This window comes from Daktulosphaira vitifoliae, unplaced genomic scaffold (assembly GCF_025091365.1).
Source record: "Daktulosphaira vitifoliae isolate Bord-2020 unplaced genomic scaffold, ASM2509136v1 Scaffold_1, whole genome shotgun sequence".
NCBI classification, from domain to species: domain Eukaryota; kingdom Metazoa; phylum Arthropoda; class Insecta; order Hemiptera; family Phylloxeridae; genus Daktulosphaira; species Daktulosphaira vitifoliae.
In genome coordinates, this window is record NW_026099572.1 from 30121949 (window position 1) to 30149438 (window position 27490).

Genomic DNA, 27490 nt, shown 5'->3' on the forward strand with positions numbered 1-27490 from the left:
GGTCGTGGCTGAGTCAAAGAAAGTCATGGGAAGTGCCGGAGCAATGGACGGCTATGTGAAAACGAAATCCGACAAGGGTGACCGCGGGTACGACGAGAACGGATCTTACGGTCTCGGGGATTCAGACAGTTATGGTTTTGGATCTCAAATAGAATATGGAGGTGTGTCTGCTGGCGACGGAGACCATTCAGGTGCGTATCACGAATCGTCTTCGTTCGATGACAATGGAAAATTCAGTCCTAAATATAAGGCGTGGCATTTTGAGCAGAAAGACGGCAAACCGACTAAAAGATATGTGTTCGACTCTCGAAAACCACAAACGTTTTCCAAGAAGAAGGAGCCACTTGTTGAGGCTACAGAATATGACAGCGTGGAAGCTTACGACGGTGACGATGGTTCAGCCGCAGATTTTGAAGCAGATGAACCCGAATATGGAAGCCTGTACGATTCAGCCGATGTATACAACGATGCCGATACCTATTATTAAAACTAGACTCTCTCTGTTCCTACGGTGAAATTTAATTTTGCTTCATAACCATTTTATAATCAGGTGACTTGGATTTCCAACTTGGTCGATTAAATATAGTATATTGTTTTTTTTTATTTACTTCATGAAAGTTTCTATTATCAATAATACGTTATAACTAACTATTTTATTAAGAAATATTTTTTATTAAAACTATAAAACTTTTTTTCATGACTTTTTTAATTTAATAACTAAATAGTGTTTTGTTATTCGCTTCTTTTTGGCATTTTTTGTTTATTATTTTATTCAGAGATATTCATCACCATCGCCTAAATTATATTAGATTATTTAACTTTTTATTCCAAAAATATATATCTATTAAAGATATTTCACAAATTATCAGTTTTCTCGTCATAAATTTCATGATTTTTTTATGATTGTTTTCATTGTTAAAATCGATAAAAATACTATTTTAAAATAATTTGTCATAATTATTTTATAAATTACAATTATATACTTTAAGTCATCTTAAACATATATTTTTTTATTGTTATTATTATTTTTGTTGTTGTTGTTGTTGTTTTTATTTTATTGATTTTATTTACTTTTTAATTTTATACATGATAATAATTTAAAATATTGACTTCATGTAAAAATATTTTGCTATATTTTTAACTAATAAAAATCTGTCTAAATATATGTGGAATTTTAATTTCTTCTTAAGAAAAATAATCGATTATAGTTATTTAATATGCTTATGAAAACTGAACTAACTTAAGTAATAATCTAAAAATTATCATTATTAAATGGTATAATGTCTACAAAAATTAAAAAAAAAAACAAATTGTAATGGTAGTTTTACTTATAACCTAATGTACGATTTATATTTTTATAAAGTAAAATAAGTTAAAGTGGACTTTAAGTAAAAAAATAATAAAAATAAATAAAAAGAATAGTCCAACAGAATATAATCAAATTGAAGTTTAAACAATTTAAATCTCTGTAAGGAACTTTTTAATAATATTGTAATAAGTATATTTGTTTTCTTATTATAATTTACACTCGAAAAAAAATGTATAAAGAACTATGTTTAAATTATATATTTTGTATTTCATTGATGATATAAAAATAAATTATAACTGCTGCACTCATTCAAAGAAAGCATTCAAAAAGAAACAAATTCATGATAGTTTGTTGTTAACAATATGGAGAATAGATTGATTGTTAAATAAATTTTGTGTTAATTTATGAATATGAAGTTTTCCAATCAATTTTATTCATAAAACCTCTTACATTTAACCTACCCATTACTAAATAGTATAAAATAAGTTTAATTAGTTAAAAAATAAAATAATTCAAAAACTTGCATTACGCTTTTATTTAAGTTACCAAGCCATAAGAAACTTCTTTGTTAAAATATTTTGTTATTAACAAAGATTTAAATGCAAACATTTATTGATAATTTATTAGAAATATTCTTAATCATTATTCGTTTTTATGTAAATATGAGTGAGTTAAACTAGTTGAATCTTGGGACAAGATTCTTGGATTGAAAAATATATGTTTGCAAACTTTTATTGGAAGTATTTTAAAAAATATTAACCGAAAAAATGTTTTGAAAATAATTTAACATCTATTACTGATTCAAACACACTCGTTCATTTTTTGTTGTGCCACAAAGTAAAACAAAACAATAAGAGTGTTTGTTTAAAAAATAATAATATTTTTATAATATTATAATATAATATAATTTTATGTTTTATGTTTTATAATATTTTAAAATCAACTCAATTCACAAAATGTTGAAAAACAAATTTTCAAATATAATGTTTTCTTATAAAAATTAGACAACATTTTTTATTTTTATATCACAGAAAATAATGTATTAAAAAAAATTTATAATATATACTGATGTTATAGACGAGCATTATAATTGATGTTTTTTAATAACCTCAACCTAAAGCTTTTAAAAATGTCATTTTAAGTCAAAATAGAGTAGTTTTATTTATTTATTTTTTTGCATTTTCTGGGTATGTCACAAATACTTTTCTTTAGCCATCTCAATTTTAACAGACCACGCTTTATATAATTTGAATTTTTTCATTCCTCAAATAAGCGTTTCATATGTTGTTCGATTTTCACAAGAATAACTATAAAATGGTAATGACTTATTATACGTCCAAATGAATTATATTTTATCTCAATAATCACCATACGTTTTTTCAATTTTATATTTATAAATCATATAAGATATTTTATGAATCAATCGACAACATTTTAAGTATAATTAAAATATCCTACATTTATTAAATGTATATCTAATGTGTTTATATATGTTATGTACTATGTATTGATTTGAAAAATCTTAGTGCACTCACAGTCCTCACTAAATTATTCTTTGGTACTATGGTGATATTTAGTAGGATAAAAAAAACATCGAAGTAAAAAAGTTATACTTTCCAAAATTAGAGTTTTTTGAGGTTCGCACCAAAATTTATTCTTATTGATATTAAACGACACCATAAAATTTTGTAAAACTCTATTCATATTCATAGGTCATATGATGTTTTATCATAAACTTAACAGTTAATTTTTTTTTCGAACACTAATTAACAAATCATTTTAACATATTGCTACTTGAATTAAATTTTACTAAATTATTTTGTGATTATCTGTGGTAAAATTTATTACAATCAAGAGTGAACTATACTAAGAAATTAAGATTAAATTAAAAATTCAATGTTAATAAGATGCATTGGATTTTATTTTAAAAATTAAGGTTTTTTTTTATGTTGACTAAATAAAACTATAAAATTGAATAAATCTTTTTTATAATTTTTTTTTTTTTAATTTATCTTATTATCATTAGTATAGGGAAAATTAAGATTTTTGCGTGAAAATCTTAAAATAATATTATAAAATGTTGTTGCATAATAAATCTATTTAAATCCATACAATCGAGTTTCCTCTTTGTTTTTGCAAAAATACAGTTCATGAAATCTAAACAGGAAAGTGAATTAAATGTAATACTTTAAATGTTATGAAAATTTTTCTAAGAAGTTCAGAATTTGAAAATTCCGTATCAGTGACCGTCGCCACAGTAATATATGCCCATTAAAGCATGTAATCGTTTTAGAGACGCGAAGGTTAATAGTATTGTACAGGCGATTCAGTAGTGCATGTTCCGATGAATTTAGATTTGAAATTATAAAATAATACATTGCGACACTCACTCAAAAAAACCGTGAATTAAGTACAATATGTAGGGGTTGGATATCACAGTAAACTGTCTATGACGATATTAAAATAATCTGTCGGTTAAGTCAGCTCAAGGTAAACTCTTTTTTTCTTATGAATTTGAGTTGTTGTTCTATACTTATTCAAAAAATAATAATTTTAATTTAAATTTGTAAGAATTAGTTTATTTTTGCAAATGCTTCTCTTAGAAGATTTTCAATCATTTTTTTAAAATTATCTTTTGACTTTCAATCTCATTTATGACACATTTCAATTCATTTCAAGGACTTAGTTTAAATTTAAAATTTTTCTAGACTAACTTTTTGATTATTGATCTTGAGTAATAAATAGATAAGTCTTAATGTTTAAATTATGATTAAACGGTATATATTAGTTTAGTTTTCTATTTAGATTCGATACGAAGCTGTTTTAAATAAGATTTATACCGCTATTCAATTTTAAAATTTATTAATTAACACTATAATTAAATATATCAAAAGCTGGAAAAGTTCATCATTATCTCTGAAAATGGATTATAAAAAAAAAAGATGCATAAAAAAAGAAATTTTTAAGCCTACCTATTTTACATGAATCTGGTAATAATATTAAAGTTTATAGCATCTTGTTCTACTTTCTTTAAACATTATAGAAACAAATAATAACACATTAATATATTGCATAGTTTTATAGAACTATATGCTCCTTCATATTAAAATGGATGACGTTAAAAAGTTAAAAAATTTGGTTACGAAATGTTCCAATTATCATATATATTGATCGATGTGTCTAGAATTAGTAAATGTACATCCTAGCTAAAGATAATAAGTAAAGATCATTATAATTTTTGTTTAACTATCCTCGTTGTTGTAATCATAATATTCGTGCTACATTTTTTAATTTATGCAATTATTTTTATCATTTTTATTAAAGTATTATAATATTTGACATAATATTAAACTAGTTATGTTATTTTCGTAATTCAAACATTTGTTTTGTGGTCGTCGTATATTGTGGTGACCAATATTTAAGATCAGTAATAAGAAGTGTGGGCAACTGAAATGGCTGATTGACTTTGGTGGCGGCCGTCGCTCAACGAGCATGAAAGCGTAACTGGTACACGTCGGTGGAGGCAGCTACTGCTATGCCAAGTCAAAGCATCCGATATAATGTGTCGCAAGCGTTATAAAAATGAGTACTGACAGTGACATGATAGTCAGTTGTAATCGGGCCGTAGTCGGTTGAACATTTTTACTGATTCTAAATTATTTTTCAAGATAATTATGTTTTAGGTTTACAGAAAATGGTGTATTTCTAGGTATTGAATTGTTCTGGTACGTGGAAACGAACCCTGACCATCATGGGACCCATAAAACTGCTCGTGTATTTTACATTGTGTTTCGCATTATTTGCGCGGGAAGGGTATACTCGAAAAATACCCGATGATACACTCAATGAATCTTTGATTGCCCTTGCTTCTGGAAATATCCGAACTGAGCTGAATCCTGACTCAAAAGCAGTAGCTTTTACGAAAAATGTTGGCACTCAACTAGCACCAATTGATCTAGATGTAGCGGCGTCTCACAAAAAGAAGAAAAAGTCGTCCAAAGGTGGAGGATCTAAAAAAAAGTCGGAGCACCATCTGAAAAAAGGACACAAATCAGACAAAGGGTACAAAACAAAACATCACCATGACAAGGCGAAGAAAGGAAAACATGGCAAAGAAGAACATGAAGGTCACTATAAAAAAGAAGGAGGGCATAAGAAAAAGAAACACGATGAAGCTGAAAAATACGGACATCATCATAAAGGTGAAAAGGGTCACAAAGGTGCTAAATATGGCGAAAAGAAAGGACACAAAAAAGGACATAAAACTAAAGGTTACCACAATAAGTTTCATAAAGATGAGTACCATAAAGAACATAAGTTCTATGACGACTTCCATAAAGGAGGACACCATAAAAAACATGGCTCTCATCATAAGAAACATGCCAATAAAGAAGGTAAACATAAGAAAGGTCATCATCACAAATCTGGACACCATGCTGATAAATATGGCAAGAAAGGCCACAAAGAAGGGGGGCATTATGATAAGGAGCACAAGGGTCACCATGGAAAGAAAGGACATGATGAACATCACTCACATCACGAAGACTATGGCAAGAAAGGAGGAAATAAGCACTTCAAAAAATACGGATTCAGTAAGAAAAAACAAGGTTGAACTATAAAAATCTAAAATGATATGATTATCTTTAGATTTCAAATTTCTAATGTACTGACACATTACTTGAATTAGTATACAATTACCATTATAATAATTATAAACATCATCACTATATATATTTTTATTTGATTCGTATTATTTGCTATTTTGTATTTTTTGATTTTATTTATTTTAATATTTGTATTTATATTATTTAATAAAAATAAAGTTTAAATAAGAAAATTATTTTTTTCTTCAATCTTTGAGATATATGAAGTAATGAGATTGTTGATTAGTAACGCTGGACACAATAATTTTTAATGATTAAAAAGTACATTTTAATTTTTTGGGGAAAAAAAATTGTTAGTACTAAGATAGAAAGTGGTTGTTTTTTTTTAATGAAATGAGTTTTAGATAAATAAAAATACTACAGATACCTTCAAAAACAAAAATATCATATGCATGGAACATAAATGACCAAAAATGAACAACATGCTGCTCAGCTTGGTTTTTTAACTAAACTTTTTTTGTAGAATAGTATACTGACAAACATAATTTATCTATTTAAAAATACACCAGAGCCTGAGACCAGAAGCTATTATCTTAATATTAAAAAAACCTTACAGAAAGCTAAAATAATATTTAAGCGTTTTTATTTTTGTATAATATCTTAACTATTTTTTTCTGATTTCTTTCAACAATTAATATCCGTCATATTTCCGTCTGAGATATACTTATTTTGATCATAGTTGAAGGGATTAACTAAACATATTTAATATGAAAAAATAAATACTCTTGCATTTTAATAAAATGAACATTTTTATTTATAGTAAAAACAAATTGTAATGCAATTAAATTAATTGATTAAATATGAATTTAAGAAATTCTTTAGTAACAAGAATAATAAAACAGCGAAGCTTGGATACTGTAAAATAAAGGATCTAATGATAAACATTAACGGAGAAGTTGAATGTCAAACTAGAATATCTTGTTAACTAAATACATTATACTTGGATGAAACGGATCATCAGGTTTGAGTACGTGGGATGTCTAGCACACTTTCTAATAACCAATACTATATTGGTTATACATAACTAAATATGAATTACATTATTAAAAATAATTATTAATTTTTAAATGACGTTATTTATTTTTACCATTGATAACCTAAAAAAACAATGAGCCTCGCATGAGTAACAATAACATCAATGATTTATTTGCAATAGTGTAATGTGGAATATTACTGATTGTAACAAAGTATGAACTTCAAGTTGTTCTCAAAATTCGATTTGAATAGGATTTTTAAACAGTAAACTTTAAGGATCGAAAAAAAAAAATCTTAGTAGTGATGACGGTAAGAGAAAGTTCGTCTATACCACAAACATAACTTAATTTTTCATAAAATAGAGAATTTAAAAAATAGGGACTGATAAAAATTTTATAAGTAAATGTATTGAATTCCTCAATTCCAACAAATAATAAAAAAAATAGACATCAATTTCTAATTAAGAGTTTTATATATTTTTTTATTTATAAGAATATTACAATCTGCTCATAAACAATAATTAACACATATAAATAAGGTTAGACAACTTATTGATTATTAAAACATTTTAAAATTAAATTAATTAAATAAATTAACAATTTAATAGTTTAAATGAATCCGTTATTTTTCTTAATAAATTAGGTTAAAAATTAAATTGCCTAAATTTCATTAACTTAACTAGTTAGGTTAAGTTAAGTTCTAGTAGGATTGCATCCATATCATATTCCTAAGATGTAATTTTTTGGGTGGCTGTATTAAAAAAAATTCTTGATCAATTTTTACAAATTTTGTTTAGTTATTCCGAACATAACATCAGCCAATAAAAATTGTTTAATAATTAGTGATGTGATTTTACTGATGTTTTAGTTTTGGAAAATTGAAGGGTCTAACTTTTCTTGAAATAGAAAAAATTTCAATACACTATATAATTCTATAACAAAATTCCACAAAATTGGTACTATTCAAAGTGTCTTAAACAAAATTTATAAATAAATCTAATTCTGTGTTTTAATTATAATTGAGTAGAACGGCCACTCGTTAAAATTGTGCCTTTGTATGATTGCACCCTTGGAAAATGTCTTCTTGCCAGCTATGGCCAATTATAATTTTTGTAATACAATAATTATAATCAATTTTTAATTTTGTCGACCTAATTTAAATGAAATTTTATTTTATCATATTCACAATATTATTACAAGTATTTAAAGAAAAATACCAAGAATATACGTTAATTAGTCATTTTATAAACAAGAGAGAAGTTAAATCAACATATAATTTAAATAACTTCGTTAGGCTAAAAAGTTTAACTTAACTTAATTTATTCACTCGTTTATGTCCAGACTTTTATATTTCTTTTATACACTTTTATAAACTCAGAATTAATATGTAGATTATCTCAAATCTAACCAACAACGCTTATACATTTTGATCCAGTTACAATTTTGTTGAACATTTTTTAAATATAATTACTGTCTTCTTAACTACGTTTAGGATATGATTTCATCATATTACTAATAAGAAAAATAATAAAATGTTTTTATTTTAAAATAATTAATATATTCAATATATAACACTCATTCTAAAGGTATACATAGGTAAGACTTGATTTGAAACCATTACTAAAAATCTAAAAGCCTAAAGTTTTTTAAAACGTCATAGAAAGCAAACGGTTTAAGTCCACAACTAAGTTATGTAGTACAAATAATTTTCACTTTTAAATTTAGCCCTTTTTGTACTAATAAATTATTAATACAATTAATAATATTTAGTTAGGCGGCGATGGAGCGGACGCTGAGGTCGAAATCAATGACTGCGGGTTGAAGGAATTGTTGTGGATGAGCAACCATGAATGTCGACAAAACACAATGTGTTTTATCTGTGACGACTTGACAGTTTTAAGCGACCGCTGTTAGTCATGTTTGATAATCATGAAATGGTGGGAAGAAAATATTGCATATTATGTCAGAGTATTTATAGCATTATTCAAAGAATTACTTGCGCATAATAGTTATTAAACATGTTCGAGAAGGTAGTGCTGAAAAGTATTTTAGTGTTATTTATTTGGCATCAAGTACAAAGTCATGTAGCTATTATTGATCCTGGAGGACAATTGACTGAAGCGACACATACTCGATTGCTAAAATCACCAATTTCACACAGCAATGTTCCTAATACAGCAACCGCATTTCCGGTAGAGGATCAAGCCGTCGCTGCATCGCACAAAAAAAAGAAGAAATCGAAAAAATTTAAAAAAGGCGGTGGTTCTAATCACAAAGAAGATCATTTCCACAAAAAAGGTGATAAAGCTGATAAAGGATATAAGTCTCACCACGAGGAACATAAGGGTAAAAAGGGACATCACAAAAAGGAAGGAAAAAAAAAGCATTTCTCTGAACACGGTGGACACAAGAAAAAACATCATGACGAGGGAGGATATTACGCGGACCACCATAAAGGGGAGAAGGGTGAGAAAGGACATAAATTTGAGGACAAAGGAGCGTATAAAAAGGGCCACAGTACCAAAGGAAAACACGAAGTTCACAAATTAGATGAGTATAAAAAGCATAAGGACTTCTATGATGAGCACCATGACAGCGGTCATCACAAGAAACATGGTGGCTACGAGAAAAAACATGGTCATAAGGAAGGTAAGAAGTACAAGAAAGGACATAAACACTCTGGACATCACCACGACCATAAAGGCAAAAAAGGAAAACACAAGAATGGCAAACATTACAAAGAAGAGAAGGGTCACAAAAATGCAGCTGGTCACGACGAAAAGTACGGACACGAAAAAAAATACGGGAAAAAGGGAGCGCACGATGAACACAAAAAATGGAAATTCAGTAAAAAACAATAAGTTTATTAATAATGTCTGTTTTGTTTTGAGTAACGGTAATTTTTCTAATAATTATCTATATTAATTGACATTCCAAACAACGACTGAATGTGTTTATGACATTTTATCATTTATAATGATAGTGGTAATAATTAACTCAAAAATAATATTTAAATATGCATTTTTTATTGACAATTTTTACGTGATGCAATTTTTATAAATAATAATATATTTGAATATAACACTATAAAAATATTTATTTATTTAAATGGAAAACATTGTTGCTTCATTTATTCTTATTTTGCTATATGATACTTTGCTTGAAATAGTTGTTTTTATAATTTGCTTTATTGGTCCATTTATAATTTGATATATCAAAAAACTTACATTACCATAGCAATATGTAGTACACATATAATTAAAAAAATAATTGTTTTGATATTTTTTTACTGTTATGGAAAACTTTGTATAGACAATTATGATTAAATGTTAAAAAAACTAAAATCATAAATATATAAACTAATATTTCACATGCAGCAAGCAAATGAATCAACCTCCGTAATTTGTGGTCACATTAAATCAATAAAGACAGAGTGCAAAAAAAAGTTATCGCATCGATGGATGTTAATTAGAGTATTAAAAGCATGTTGTCATACAATTAAGTATTATTAGTATATGGATTTTAATGAGCGTGAATAAGTATCGTTTATTTATTTGATTAGTTTATTAATACATGACTAAATTTAGTCTTTGATTGAACCATAAACGTATTATGAAATTACGGTATCTTTTCAAAAATTTGCAGAGGTAAGCAATAAATGTGTTGATCGTATTCACAAAAAAATTTTTAAGTTCATTTGATTAATTCCTACAAAATTAACAGTTCAGTGAAAACCTTTTTAATTGAATAAATTTCAAAAATCAATGATATAACACAAAAAAAAAAAATTACACAGTAAAACCGTAGCTTCTTCTAGTTATTTATCCATTCTAATAAAAATAATAGAATTTATTAAAACAACATTGATTTTTATGCATTAGCGTTATAAAAAATTGTAATAACTAAAAAATTAAGCATAAATTTATGCATATACTAATTTTTATTTTATCTAATTGAATTACTAGAACTTTATTATGATAAAAAGTCATTTTACGTATTCCAAATACGTATTTTATCAACAATACTTGTCCTAAAATTGTTACTAAGTTTTACGCAATGCAACTAACGTTATTGCTTAATATAAACTTAAAGTATCATGTTTTTCTTGAATAATAAATATGTTTTAAATAAGAATTCTCTATTATATCTGATTGTAAAAATTTACAAAAATAAATCAAAGTCCGTAAACACCAAGAAATATATAAAATGAAATCAATGAAATAATTTTAACAAATTTTACTTAATCTAATTGGAGCTAAAAATAAACATACATGAAATTAAACTTGCATATTAATTTCAGAACTTGAATCTTTAATTCCTAATAAAGCCTCTTAACTATTGTAACTAAAATATCAAATTTTATAAAATTAAAATTGAAATTATAGTTTAGCGGTGATTTAAAAAGAGATTTTTGTTTGCTATAAATTGATCGCCTTCCAATTAATATAAATTATTATGTATTCTTCAAACTCGTATTCAAAGCTATATCTTAGTATTCACTTTAAAAAACATCTCTAAATTTTGCCACAGATCGAAAGGGTTTTAACACTATTTTTAAATTCTCTAGAAAACATATGATAATTTAATAAGATTACTTAGTAATTCATTGTTAAAAATTCATGTTATTTTATTAGTTTGTACTTGGAAACTTCAAAAGCCATAGAAATTTTAAAGAAGACATAGAAGTACAAAACTATAAGGAAGCCATAGAAATGCAGTAATTTTAAAGAAGCCATAAAAATACATAAACTTTAAGGAAGCCATAGAAGTGTATTAATTTTAAAGAAGCCATAGAAATGCACAAATTTTAAAGAAGCCATAGAAGTACAAAACTTTAAGGAAGCCATAGAAATGTATTAATTTTAAAGAAACCATAAAAATGTACAAAATTAACGAAATCCATAGAAATGCACAAATTTTCATAGAAGCCATAGAAATGTTGTTTTTAAGGAGCTATTGAATACATAGATCAAATATATGTCTTTTCTTTTTATACATTATATATTATTATGAAATTTTATAGTTCAATGACATATTATAGAATTGATTAGGAATTGTATTGAATTTAGAGATATTTGTTACTATACTAAAATTGAGTGTATTTTCAATTTTTGATAATTTTTGTGATATTATCAATTATATTATAATTTTTTAAACGTACTAATCAACTATATTGGTATAGTATGAACTGAAAATTTATATAGATTGACACAAAAAAACACTTACATCATGGTAAAAAATATACCTTCTCAACTTCGCATTGAAGCTAAGTAAGTCTATAAATGTTTTTATATCATTATTGTGATTAATTAACATTATTTAATTTCATAACTTGCTCGAAAATCCTATTTAACAACAATAATAAAAAATATAATAATTTTTGTTACTTAAATGTTTATTTAAAAATCTTTCTAAATGGTTATTAATCAACTCTTAACAATACCGAAATTATTAAATAATAAACCATTTATTTATAAATAAGAATGTAAAATTTAGAAAATTTTTGTAATTCTCTTTAATTTTTAATAAGTAAAAATAATGTTGAGATAGTAGGTACAGCCGTCAACTTTAAAATTTATAATTTACTGAATTTTAACTTATTTGTATCCATTATTGGATATAGGAAAACTAATATATTTAATATGTAATTATATTTTAAAATACTTGATAGTATAATGAAGTATTGCTACTAATAAAATAACATTAAAAAAGTAAAAAAAAAAAAGACTATACAAAAATGAAAATTTTGAAAGCATACAAATGGATCAACAAAAATCTCAATTAATGTGAATATTAAGAAAATTGATAAAAAGCATATGAGTAAAGTTTCTTTAAAAATAAATTAAGATAACTTTTGCGTAGTAATATTTTCATTTTTGTGTCTTAATCTTATAGAAAGCATAAGACTTGCATCTATTGGAATTATATATCCTCGAGACATTGTTTCAGCTAGCACGGTCGTAAATCGTGAGCATTGAAGAGATGCCTCACCTATTTCTAGAGTTTACGAAGAAGTTGTTCTTTTTAATATATTTTCCATTAAATTAGGAAATTTTTAAATGTCATCGTGTAAGGTGACTCATATGACTTGAGACTATCATATGATGTTATAATCTTTTCAGGTAAATTAACCACTATCAATATATAATGACTTCCTTTTACATTGAAAAGCACAAAAAATAATTTTAATGCATGGTTATCTTTTTTTATATGAATATATAATATTTATATAGTACCACTACAGAAGAAAGGTGATAAACTTAATTGTAACATCTATAGAAGAATATCACTATTGAACATGACATATAAGGTGTTTTCAAAGATATTACTAGGAAGATTACAACCTTTTGCAAATGAGTTTGTGGGGGAGTACCAATGTGGGTTCCGAAAAGGAAAATCAACTACGGATCAGTTATCGGTAATTTGCCAAATTATAGAAAAAAAGTATGAATACAGGCAAAATATGTGGCAGGTATTTGTTGACTTTAAAAAGGCATATGACAGCATTCATCGGGAAAGTCTTTATAGTAAAATGTACGAATTCGGAATTCCAAAGAAGCTTATTTCCCTAACGAAAGTATGCATGAATGGTACAAAATACCAAGTATGAGTCGACAATATACTATTCGAAGAATTTCAAGAGGTAACAGGCTTAAAGCAAAGGGGCGCTCTTTCACCACTACTGTTTAATATAGCACTGGAGAAAGTCGTACGGATTATACAAAGGGATAATCATGGCATCGACATCAGAACAAACAAGATTGGTATTTTAGGTTTTGCAGATGATCTGAACATAGTTGGTGACGATGGAGAGAGCGTGGCACAGAGCACCACAGCCCTCATTAGCGAAGCAAAAACCATAGGGTTGAATGTAAATGATAATAAAACCAAAGTAATGGAGCTATTAACAGAAAACAACTAGGTGGAAAATGTAGTTATTCAAGAGCATACATTTGAAAAAGTACACTAATTTACATATCTGGGGGCAACTATCAGTGGTAATAATGACTGGTCCATTGAATTAAACAGTCTCATCATCAAGGCGGAAAAGCCATCTTTTTCGTTAGAGAAACTAGGGATATTAAATTGGGAAGAAAAAATATAAGATCGAGAGGAGTGGAAGGCGGTGTCGGTGGCGGCAAAAACTCTTGATGAGTTGTAATGCCAAGAATAAAGAAAGAAGAAAAATATATATAAATAGTATATCTATTCTCTTACAGCTGGATGACCTCCTCGAGTATATGCAACAATAAAGACAGTGACAACTGCATGCAATTTTTCTTTTAACTACCATTTTTACATGTATACGAGTATACCAATATTTGGCGACTTAAATGAAGGTTAGTGATGAGCAAAACAAGAACAAGACCAAGACTGTCAAAGTCTTGGTCATAGTCTTGTTCTTGATAGCTCAGTCTTGGTCTTGGTCTTGCTTTGCTAACTCAGTCTTGGTCTTGGTTTTGGTCTTGCAAATCTAGTCTTGTTCTTGTTCTTGGTCTTGCTTTGCTAACTCAGACTTGGTCTTGGTTTTGGTCTTGCAAATATAGTCTTGTTCTTGTTCTTGGTCTTGCCCATAAAATCTTGTTCTTGTTGTGAGTCTTGTCACAATACTCTTGCAAAATCTTGCATTCATTTATATTTGTAACAATTTTCTACTTAAAAGGTTTAAATAACGAAGTTATCTACTTCAGTTTGTAAATTCAAATTTAATTTATATGCCATAGGATTTTTAAGTTAGAACTTAATATTAGCATAAACAATATGGATGATTTTTTTATGAATAGTTTGGGGTATTAAAAAAAAATAAACAAATAAATTAAATTATAAAAAAATAAGACGTTATTGAAACAAAGGATTTTTTCACTTTAAACTGATGGCGTAATATTGTCCGAATGGTAACGCAGCGGATGTGCGGTCGGGGAGGACGCGATTTCGATTCTCCTAGTCGGATAATTTTTTTTGCATTTTAATTAATTTTTTTCATTGAATAATGAACATGAATATATTTATTTTATGAGTTTACCAGTCGCCGGTTTTATGTATCGATTTTTAAAACCGGTTTTAAATAATAATCGCTTTCTGTTCATAGACACAGTTTTTAAAAATTATTGGTTTTGATTAACAAAACCGAAAAAAACTGTTATAACCAGTTTTTATAAAACCAGTTTCAGTCTCCGCTTTAGAAGTAAACAAAAATTTTATCTAATTTTATCATAATGTTTGAAGCACGGAATATTTATTTTTAATCTTCTTTAATTATTTAAAATTAATTAATTACAATTGAATGACAATAAATTTTGAAACATGATTGTAAAATTTTAAGTTAATCGGTAACATCAGCTCATAGGTAATATTTAATTTGAACAATACGCGTAATGAATAAAAATCAAAGTAAAATTTAATATTGTCGAATCTGTCATTAATAATCTTAACGATTTTAACCAACAACAATTTTTTTTTTTTTTTTGCAAGAGTGCAATACTCTTGCAGTTTTATTCTTGTTGTTGCAAGATTCTTGCATTTTGAGTCTTGGTCTTGGTCTTGTTCTTGCAAGTCTAGTCTTGTTCTTGTTCTTGGTCTTGCTAAAAAAGTCTTGGTCTTGTTCTTGTCAATTGAGTACAGTCTTGATGTTGGTCTTGCTGATATTATTACAGTCTTGGTCTTGTTCTTGGTTTCGTAGAAATGCAAGACCAAGCCAAGACCGCAAGAACAAGAGTAATTCTGCTCATCACTAATGAAGGTGCATTGTATTAATCAAAACTATTTGTGTTTTGATTATGTATGAGTTCTGCAATTGTAAATATTTGTCGTAACACAAAACAGAAAGTAAACCGTACGAAGAAGATGATGAGAATGAGCCTGCTGTAGGTATTCACATGCGTGCTATCGTACAGCAGTCACCATGCTCGGCTGACACTCCGGGTGAGCTCTGGGTGTCAAAAGGCTGTTGTAAGGTGCAGACGAAGCGCAAGACACAAGTTCTCTGAAATGTCGAGGAAGGTTAAAAAGGAAAAAACAAAGACTTAACTGTATACAGTAAGTCGGACAGCGACAACCGAGTACCGAGACTGATGAATGACACAAGGCATTGGAGTCGACTGACCAAGATGGCCAGGTCTTTTGGGTTTTTATAATAATTTGGACTATTGCCAATTTAGCAATAAATGTTAATTGTTAATTCATCAGTCTCAGGAGCGAATATGCTGTTTGCATTTTATTAGAATAAATTCTCACAATAATGAAAACGTGACACCATCACATATTTAAAACTTTCCATAATTTTTAAGAAAGCTATCTGAATAGTTTAATATTATTTAAGTTTTTTTTAGGTTTTGAAGTATAAATTTAAACATATAAATACTTTTGTTTGAAATGTCTAGAACCAATACTCTCTTAGATATAAGTCTTGTAGGGGTAACTTTAATCTAACGAATATTAAGTTCACAACTTTTTTTTACATGAAATGAATAATAAAAAAATGATTAATTTACGTATTTCTTCCTTTTTAGATTTTTTTACATCAACAGTGGACACAGCAGGTAAATTTACGTTAATTGACGTATTTGTAGCCGAAAGTTTAGAGCTAGCTTTTGTTTTTATATGAATTAAGGTGTTTAAAATATAGCATAATTTTTTTCAATATACAAAATAATGCCTAAATTATTTATAAAACAAGTTGTATACTTATTAGACCGTAAAAACGCTAAAAGTTCTTATTTTGTATACCGTAATACGATTTTAGTCAACTAATGATGTTATATAATAACATTGCACATTGCAGGCCAGCATGACTTATGTACACAAATTCAGTTTAGTCTTATTGTGACACCATAAACTTAAATACCCAGTCTATTGATTCCATGTTAAAACTAAATTATAATTCATATAAAAATTATTGAACTTATAAGTGATTGTAAACCAATAATAAAGGAACTATATATTACTATTAATAATAAATATCATGTATTTACATTTAAAAATTAGCTTGTTTAAAAAATCAAATGGTTTTAAATCATTAATATATATTTTTAAATTTACATATTTTAAAAGGTGCAATTATTCACAATATACTGAATTATATTTACTCGGTTCTCATACAGCAGATGGATGTTGGCTGAAATATCTGTTAAATTTAATATAGGTTAATATATCTATTGTAATTAATGCAATGTTGATAGTATCTTAGTTATTATATTAATAGTCAGAAGAGCCGGAACTATTTTTTGCTTGTGGGTCAAAAATTTTAGATCTAAAAATTAGCCACTTGACTTAAAATATATTAAAAACGTTGGTAAATTTATTTTTGAGAATTTTGAATTTAACCCCTCTAGTTATAAAATTTCCCTAAATAATGCATATTATTTTGTATTATATTATTAATAATTATTGATAATATACTAAATTATGGTTTACAGGATTAATAATATTTTAGCTTCGATGCGAAGCTGAGTAGGTATTAATTTTACTATGATGTGTTTTTTTTTTTGTGGCTGTTACTTTTTCTCAGCTCTCACCAAGCCGATTTCTTTCAACGATACGCCAAAAGATCACAAATTATATCTAGTCGAAGACATTACCCTCAAAAATTGAAAAAATTTCCCTTGTACCCGTAAATGAGGGAAATCTCCAAAAAAATTTAAATTTAAAAATCGCTAATTTTCGTCATTGTTTTCTTAAAACTTTCATAACTTTTTCAAAAATTAACAAATCAACATAATTTTTTTTTAGTCATTTACTATTATTTGATTTAATACTTTTGAAAATTTAACTCTTTACTTGCCTACAAGAGGAGATTCAAAATAGCAAATTTTTCACAAAAACTTAACTCTTTAAACTTAAATTTTGAAAATGTTCCGAAAAGTCTGACACTTTTCTATATATCTTAAATTAAAGCTAATGCTATTTACTTTATTATGAAAAAACAAAAAAATTCGGGCTTTATTTTGTCTTCATTATGAAAATGGCTACCAAATGCTATTTTTGTGTGAAAATTCTCGATTTTATACTTAACAGTTTTAACTTTATAATGCTATAACTTTTTGAAAAATATATGGATCAACATAATATATTCGACATACTTTTTTTTTTTAATAAAACCATTTCCCTTTATATATTTATTTATTCATATATTACACTTATAAATGATAAAACTTGTAATCAGGATATAAATAAGGAAATAGGATATTATATAGCTTTTGGACTAATCCAGCATTTTTTTTTAAATTAAACACTATCTACAGATTTGCATCGAAGCGTTTTTTATGATATTGATTTTAATTACTGTCAGATATCATTATACTTGACCTAACTATGCCACGTCCCAACTGATGGCACGATTCCACTGTGCTGGGTTTTTTTATTTATTTCAACAAATAAAAAATTATTGTATCATTAGATAAAAATATCTAATTCAATTTATTCAAAGTCAAACTTTCTAAGCAGAATAACTTTTATCAAATTAAAAATTATAATTTAAAAACATTTAAATTGAGTACTGAAAAAAAACAAATTTAATTCTTGACTAAAACTTGACTGCAATGAGTTTTGTATGGGATGATACAAAATCTGAAATCTTTTTTTTTATCATATAATTAAAGTATAATATAAAACTTAGTTATTTAACAATAATAATCTATTTTTGTCATATTCAATTTGGGAGGGGGACATAACGATACTTTGTTCTTTTGTATTTGAACTGGAAAGGGACAACTGCTCCCTTGTACCCCATTCCAACGTCATTGTAAAAATTGTCATAATATGCACAATTGCGTTGCACATCTTAAAAATTTTAGTAATCTATTAATTGTATATAAATAATTAATTTATCTGTCATAATATTTACACTATTTATTATACATATTAACTTCATCATGGTAACTATGTATTTTATCTTAATAAAATAAGATGATTAAGATTTATTTTAACAATTAACAATCATGTTCAATTTAATACAATAAACAAATATTCACTAAAAGCGTTGATGATAATATCCCAAAATGTGAGTAATTAAAGATAATATAAAAAGACTCAGTTCTGCTCGTACATCAGATTCAATCCAATTCTGGATAAAATCCAGAATTTAGTTCGTCTTTTCTCGAATTCCTTATCTCAAGTTTTATTAGCCACATCCGTTGTTGGCCCTTTATCAGTGTATCATTATACGAAATTATTCGCGTTGAAACATTATTTATATTTTATAAAAATGAAAAATAATTGGAATTTCGTGTGTGCGAATTCACGCAACTCAAGCAAAAGATATGAACTTGACATTTTTTATCGTCAATGATCGTTATTCGTCAATTTTACGAAAGTAATTAAAAGAAATAAGTAAATTTCATTATCCCAATTCTAGAGAATTAATATTCTGATTAAATAACAATAAAACATTAGATCAACTATTTTCATAACACTAATTCATAAAACTAGTTCACACATTATTAATAGACATTTCGACTAGGTATCTGCATTAGGTATGGCCATTTTAAGAAAACCACAGTGTTCTGTTAAAGGAGCTTTTCAACCAATTTATCTTTACATTTCTATAACCTGGACTGTTAACTATTTTCTATTTATATCTAATTTATTGTTCTAAACCCTCAACTCTACGAACTTCGATGTTAACTAATTAACCAGATCTCAAACATCCCAGTTTGGTCAATAATTCTTCTCATTATATTTTCCTTTTTTAATATTACAATATTGGCATAACTAAAATAAACATTTTGAGGGCGTTACTTAACAAAAAATGATTTTCCTCTATCATTAAAACATATATTTACATAACAGTAAATAAAATTGTATGCATTTGCTAAAAAGAAATTTAAATCTTGGAAATATTGTATCATTCCCCAACCACCGTAATTGCAACACTTTATATTAACATGATAAAATGTTACTTACTTTCTAAAAGATTAACATCAATCATTTCTGTAAATAAAATGTACATAATTTTCAACACTTTAATTAAAAATAAATTTTAAATGTAAATTTTTTGAAGTTTTTTATTCTAAGTAAAATTATTTACCATCATCTAATGATTCATCATCAATCATATCTATGTTAAATATTAAACAATTAATATTTTAGGTAATATGTATCACATTACCTAATTAATGTTGTTAAACAAAATTTTATGAAAGTATATTATTAATTTTTTTAAGTTAACACTTATAAGTTTAATTGATTAATCTATACAGAAATAATTAAAAGTGAAATCAAATTTGATCCTCAGTAGAAAATAAGCAAAAATAAACCAAAAATTAATCATCGATTAATTTTGAAGGAGATATACGAAGAAAGATTATCTAAAATATTAAAAACAAAAAACTATTTTTAATAATGATAGCACAAAATTTTTTTTATTTTTTACAGTTACGTACAGTATTCATGACCGTAACTGAAATGGAGTCCAATGAGTTTGGAACCCTCCGAGATATTGTTTAAATATACATAAATATGTAAATCCAACCCTCTTTATATGTCTACTCATTTTGGACTTCCTCGAAAAATTATATTCTAGATAAGGTTTTGTTACCACTGGTTTCAGGATAAATCGATTTAGATATTAGTTCTAGGCCCCAACAAAAATAGCGTAGGCCTCAAATATTATAAAAAATTAAGAATTCATTTAACATTATTATTTTGAAATTGATTATGTATTAAAATTTATCTATTAACATCTTTAATAACTATTTTCCAGGTGTACAATATTTTATTATTTTAATTTTTAAAACACCTCATTAAAAAACACGTTTTTTTTAGTTCAATTATTTAATCAATTATAGACAATTAATTTTTTTTAGTTTCGATGCGAACTGAGAAAGTATTAAAATCACTATAATGCGTTTATTATTATTATTATTTTTTTGTGTCTGTCACTGTTTTTTCTCTGCTCTCACTAGACCGATTTTTTCAACAATAAGTCAAAAGATCAAAAATAGTATCTAGTCGAAAACATTGCCCTCAAAAATTGAAATTTTTTCTTTCGTTCTCCATAAATGGTGGAAATCTCCCAATTTTTCAAACAGTAAATTTCGACATATTTTTCACCGTTTTCAAAAATTGCTATAACTTATTGAAAAATGAACAAATCAAAATAATTTTTTTACATTAAAACCTTAAATAATTTCCTTATATTTGAGATAATATTTTTTTTAATCCTACTCTTTACCTGCCCATAAAATAACAACTATTTTACAAAACTCAACTTTTTCAGCTTAAGTTTTAAAATAATAAATACTGCGTTCTTAAAATGTATGTCAGATTAAAGCTTATTTTAAGTACTATAAATAAAAAAAATTGTTCCGACGACCTATCTTCTTTATACAAAAGGCTGTTGTAGTTCAAAAAAATGCTATTTTTGTGTTCAAATTTTATTTTTGTTACTTTATTTCAAAATACCTTATAAGGGTGGCATAGTAATGAGTCCACCAATAAATATAAAATTTACATGAATTTAACTTGTATTAAATATAAATTCATATTTCTTTTGTCTCTTCAAAATTAATAAAAGTTTTTTTGCCTTTTAAAAAATTGAAAATTTCCATAAAAAGTAGAACTATGTGAACTATTTTAACTAAATATGTTAAAATAATGCTTATTTTATGTATTAGAAGCCTAAAAAAAAAGAATTTGTACCGACGATCTATTTTCTATGTGTAAATGGCAGTCGAAGTAGAACAAAAAATAGGAGTTAATTTTATTAATATTTTTTTTAACTTTTAGATTCATTTTACAAAAGCTTTTAACAGGACAATATGTTATCTAAAAGCTTTGGATTTCCTTATAAATTTTAGTAGCTATATAAGATTATTAATAGCGTTAGTTAGAGAAAAAAATATGCAGTAATTTCGATAAAAAGTTAAAAAGCGATTTTTTATTTTTTTAATTGAATTTTTGATTTTAAAATAATTAACAAATAAACATTTTTACCTGAATCAAACGTAGCTGTTGAAAAATAATTAAAATCAAATACTTTACCATAACTGAATATTTATATTCGCTGGTGCTTAAAAATTACCCGAAGGATATAGAAATTTGAGTAAATCGTCTGAAAAAATAAAAAGAGATCATATTTTTTTACAATTCGGGAACCCAGTGATATGTTTGTCTTAATATTAAAGATTAAGTGGCCTATATTATGTATTTTTAAAATGTTATGTTGCTTTATATGAAACAAAAAATCGAAGTAAAACATTATGCGTTACCAAGGAAGTTACAGGAGCCATGCCCCCATTGAGAGCAATATTCATCATTAAATTAAAATGATGAGAAAAAATAAAGGGTTGAGTTTTCGTATATTTTTTTAACTATGTCCCCCACCATTTAATAATCTTTGCTACGTCACTGGTAAAATATAAAAATTATTATTTTTTCTTTATATTGGTATGATGAAGTTAATATTTTTAATAACAGTTGTTAGTTATATTGTTTTAAATATATAAATAAAAGATATACGAAGATAATATTTTACATAGCAAATTATGTATAGTATTGGTAACACAACACAACATTAAATAAAAATTATATTATCGAATAACAAACTGATAAATTGACTTACCGACTTCTAATGACTGATGTGTATCCCCTTTGATTGGAATACCTAAAGAAATGTTGACTGTGTAATTTTATAATACATATGTTACTTTATAATTTATGATTAATATGTATCAAACGATGGAAAAACAAAATATTTAAAATATTTATCTAACAACATGTAAACTTAATTTGAATATTTTAAAAAATACATTTACAATTAAACACACACACATATATGTATAAATATATGGCCAATTAAATTTAAAAGGGCAGAAGCTCTTATAATAATACCTTCTCTAGATGCGACTTTTTTAACAAACGTTCTGATTGCTTTTTCTTTTTTTATACATAAATCTATTGTTTGCTCTAGAATTTGACAAAAAAATATACTATTTAAATACTATTGTATTATACGGAAAGTTTTCCAATAACTATAATTAGTTTTCATATTTTAAATATTTAGGAATTTAATATTCCTTTTACTCATATTATCGATGGATTGAATCTCAGTTTATAAATTATGATAATAACTTATAAATTCTAGACTGGATGTTATTATTAATATTTTTGGTAGATAAACAAAAGGAAGATTTGGTCCTAGCAAACTTTAATATTAAGATTGGTCTACTGTATATTACTTCAATAATATCAATACAACTGAAAAAGCTAATTTTACAGAATATACGGTTTTATAATAATTATATTAAAAAGAGGCTCTTTAGAAGTAATTGTATTAATAAATTTATGACATTTTCCTGGTTTTCACATAGCTGTCAAAATTAGAAATTTTGAACTATAGTTTAGGGGTAAACGAGTATTTTTATTTTTAAGAATTTACCGAGATAAAAATGTTGTAGTACACTTTGTCCTAAACGGTTCAATATGATTTCTTTTCAGAATATTTGAAGCAAGACCCGATAGTTCTACAACAAAATACTAGTTTTTAAAATTCTGTTCTTAAAATTTTTTTTGAAAAAAAAATCTAGAATTTTGCTCAGTTCAATAATCCTAGTATAATTCCGAACATCTTTAAGAAGAGGTTAGTTTAGTGGCATCTTTTTGCCTTATGCACTTTGTACATACATTTTTTTGAGACTATTAAATTTCTTACCTACTTACCTATGAGGACATCAAAAGTGAACTAAAAATTGATGTAATCAATAACTAGTAAACCATGTAAGTACTACATAGCTTCAAATTGAAAATAAGATACAAAAAATTCAGCACCAAAAAAGAAAAACAATAATAAAAGGGTTATCTTTCCAAATTACTTTGATTTTTTTTTTTAGTTTTATAGGAAGACAAAACTAAAGTAATTAATTAAATTTAAAGTATTTTATTAATTCTGCTCACAATATTAAGTTTAAGAAATATGAAAATAATTTAAATTCAATAAATTATTTTATTTATAATTTCGTTAATCAATAATTTATTTAACCTGAATAAATCGATTAAATAAAAAAGATATCTTCTTATCCAATATATCTTATAGTAGTAAAAATTAGTAAATGAGAAATATTATTTTGTACCTCCAGGTAGTAAAATATTCAATGCATTGTCTGAAAAGTTTTGAAAACAGATTCAAACATTAATTTTGAAACATAAAATTACCACACAAAAAGTAAATAAATATAATTTATAAAATTGAATGTGTGGCTGTTTTATTTAAATGAAATCGCATTCCAAAAGAAGAAAATATTTTGTAAAATTACGTATTTACTGTTAAGGGTAAAAAATAAACAGTGCGATTTCGTTATTAATTATACCTTTAATATAAAATTAATTTTATTTTCATTATTTCAGCGGAAAATTAATATTGGTTTGGTTAGTATTTAAATTTATCATAACATTAAGGTCACTATTACCTCGATGAATGCGAAAAAATATGTATTGAAAAATCTTGCATTGATCTGTAATAACCAGAATATTTGAATTTATTAATATTATTAGTAATAATATTATTCTTCAGTTTTTCTTGGTGCATTTAATTTTTCTTTGTATAAATTTTCACAAAGTTTTTAATAAGGCTTTTTTAAACTATTTCTGATTTAGAATAAAAATTATCAAACTGATTATGATATTATAGTTACTAAAATTGTAAATAAACTTAATAGTCATTACTAAAGAGTAGATTATTAGATTTTTTCATATTTTATCAACTTAATACAGCCTAACAAAAGAAATTTCAATCAAATTTTTCAATCTCTAGGATTTTAATAGCAAGTTTTTTTTCACTTTTTTCAGCTTAATTCGGGCAATATTTAACCTATATTTTATATTTTAGATTGATCACAATATTTCTTCTAAAATAAATATGATTTTTTTATTTTTATTTAGGGTTTCGTTTAATACTATTTTGTCTCAATTTTCAATATTTGGTTAAATATTTTTTAGATCTATCCCTTTTCCTTCATAAAGAATACATTTTTTTTAATGATAAAATTCATATTTTAGTGGATTTCAGACCAAGTTAAAAAATTTTTTTCTACTTAAAAGAAAATAAATACTACTTATAAATAATATTATTATTTTAAAAAAAATTTGTAGTCAACGATTAATAATATTTTGTAGTCTGTTAACATTTAATAATGTTCGGGAAATACTGCGTTTTTAAAATATATGTCAAATTAAAGCTTAATTTACGTACTATAAATTAAAAAAATAATTAGTCCTGACTCTAATTTTCTACGTGTAAACGGCTGCTAAAAAAATGCTATTTTTATGTTAAAATTTTCGATTTCTGATTTTAAATTTTCAACTTTAAATTACTATGACTATTTGAAAAATGTATCGATCAATGCAATTTTTTTTATAACAAATACTATTTATATACTTCTTTAATCAATCATGTTTTTTTTTAAATCAGGCAATTTCCCATTATGCAAAGGGCGTTCAAATATTGAAACATACGTATAAAAAGTAGAACCTTTTCAACTTTTGTAAATGTTTCGGAAATACTGTATCCTTTAAACATATGTTAAATTAAAGCTTATGTAATGTACTAGAAGTCCAAAGAACAAAAATTGTACCGACGATCTATTTTCTATGTGCAAATGGCAGTCGAAGTAAAACAAAAAATAGGATACAATTTAATTTTACTAATACATTTTTTTAACTTTTAGATTCATTTTACAAAAGCCTTCAATAGACAACATGTTATCTATAAATCTTTGGATTCCCTTTTATTATAGCTTTAGTAGCTATAATAAATTATTAATAGCGTTAGTTAGAGAAAAAATATGCATTCATTTAGATAAAAAGTTAAAAAGCGATTTTTAATTTTTATAAGCTTATTATATGTACTAGAATATCAAAAAAAAAAAAAAATTGTACCGTCAACCTATTTTCTATATGCAAATGACAGTCGAATTAAAACAAAAAATAGGAGTTTATTTTGTTTTTAGAATAATCCACCTATGTCTTAAAATTAAACACTATCTATACATTCGCATCAAAGCGTTTTTTATGATAATAATTTTAATCACTGTCAGATATCATCAATACTTGTCCCAACTATGCCACGACTCCACTGTGCTACTGTTTTGTTTAATTTGTTTCCCACAGAACACTTTTAAGAAAAATTACTTTATTTTTAACTAATCAAATACTTAACAGGCATTTAATATTTTAGTAAAATTTTAAAACCTAGAAAGTGTAATTTCTGTTTTAATTTTATTTTATATATAATTTCACGCTTGAAATTACAAATCTATAAATAATTGTAAAATTGAACAGACTAGAATCGAAGCATTGTTTTCTTGTGAAAAATATTTATAAAAATAAAATATAAATTATATTTTAAAATATTTTATGTAATAAAAATGTAATGCATAAAAATGTTGCATAAAACAATAATGGAATAAGAATAATAATACATATTAAATAATTAGTTCTTAAAAACAGATTTTAAAAAATATTTAATACTTCTTGGTTTTATCATATTTTAAATAATTTTTCATTAGTTTTTAATCATATATTTTAGAGGTTTTTTGGTGCATTTAATCTACAATATAATTTACCAATGGCCGTCATGTTCACTATCATATTATCTAAAATATAATTTTCAATAAATACATATTAAATACTATTATTATTATATATAACGATTATATTAAACAATTTTTTATACAATTTTGTATAAAAATCAAATTAATATAACAATACTTATCTAAATAATTCTATTATACATATAACTATTGTACACTTACTTGTTTTATAAATTTCTAATCCATATTCTGAAATTTTACATTAAATTCATTTTTAAATAAAGCGAAAATTAAGTCGGAAATATTTTACCTGTCAAATTTTCAGCAATGGTTCCTTTACTGTAAAACAGCATTAAAGTCAGTATAGTTATTTTATGCATTTTTCGCTGAAAAATATGTATATTTATAATTAATAATTATATCTAACAGAATTGCGAACACTATTTGAAGTATAATTGATGTCGTATACAATATAATTACTAAGTTTAGTTAAAATAAGCGGACTAAAGAGAACAAAAATTTTATACTGATATTTCTATATGAAACAAGTATAATAAAAAAGTTTAAATTTTAAATTGAGTTTGCACAAATGTCATGCAGTTGAATGATAAAAATAGTAATATTTTCTATAATTATTATTACTATAAAAACTTAATATAGACAAATATTTCTTTAGTTTTAAATTTTTGGCAATGGTACACCCAGAGATAAACCTCGATCTATATAATAAATTCATTGTTCAATTTGATAAATATATCATTACTATTGAATCAATGATATATTTATCAATATGATATTTTTTTTTCTTGTCTTGAACAATAATTATTTATAAGGATAGTTATTTTGTTTGTATTAATAAAACATTATCATAAACCCTTGATAAAATTTCTCTTTCAATTTTGATTGAGGTTTTTCTTTGGGTGTATAATTAAATAATAAGATTATATCGAATTTTTCTGTAAATTCCAAAATGACTTTTGTTTACATAGTATAACTAAGATATGAAAAATAAGATATGAT

General features: G+C 25.4%; 3 protein-coding genes across 3 annotated transcripts; 2 read left to right on the forward strand and 1 right to left on the reverse strand.

Moving 5' to 3' along the window:
- The first annotated feature begins 4909 nt into the window (after positions 1 to 4909).
- On the forward strand, positions 4910 to 6062 carry LOC126894597 (histidine-rich glycoprotein-like). The gene has a single exon (XM_050665721.1). The coding sequence runs from the start codon at positions 5061 to 5063 to the stop codon at positions 5919 to 5921; it is 861 nt and encodes a 286-aa protein (XP_050521678.1). The 5' UTR covers positions 4910 to 5060; the 3' UTR covers positions 5922 to 6062.
- A 2775-nt stretch (positions 6063 to 8837) lies between these two features.
- LOC126905376 (histidine-rich glycoprotein-like) lies at positions 8838 to 10024 on the forward strand. Its single transcript, XM_050685012.1, has one exon. The coding sequence runs from the start codon at positions 8966 to 8968 to the stop codon at positions 9806 to 9808; it is 843 nt and encodes a 280-aa protein (XP_050540969.1). The 5' UTR covers positions 8838 to 8965; the 3' UTR covers positions 9809 to 10024.
- Positions 10025 to 16887: 6863 nt separating this feature from the next.
- On the reverse strand, positions 16888 to 26998 carry LOC126894504 (uncharacterized). Its single transcript, XM_050665560.1, has 12 exons — positions 26781 to 26998; positions 26693 to 26719; positions 26504 to 26533; positions 24350 to 24394; positions 24014 to 24043; positions 22776 to 22850; positions 22507 to 22548; positions 21967 to 21996; positions 21879 to 21893; positions 19972 to 20001; positions 19848 to 19874; positions 16888 to 17070 (listed from the first exon to the last, which is right to left on the reverse strand). Exons 1-12 carry the CDS (start codon positions 26848 to 26850, stop codon positions 16991 to 16993), a joined length of 501 nt encoding a protein of 166 aa, XP_050521517.1. The 5' UTR covers positions 26851 to 26998; the 3' UTR covers positions 16888 to 16990.
- Positions 26999 to 27490: the final 492 nt, after the last annotated feature.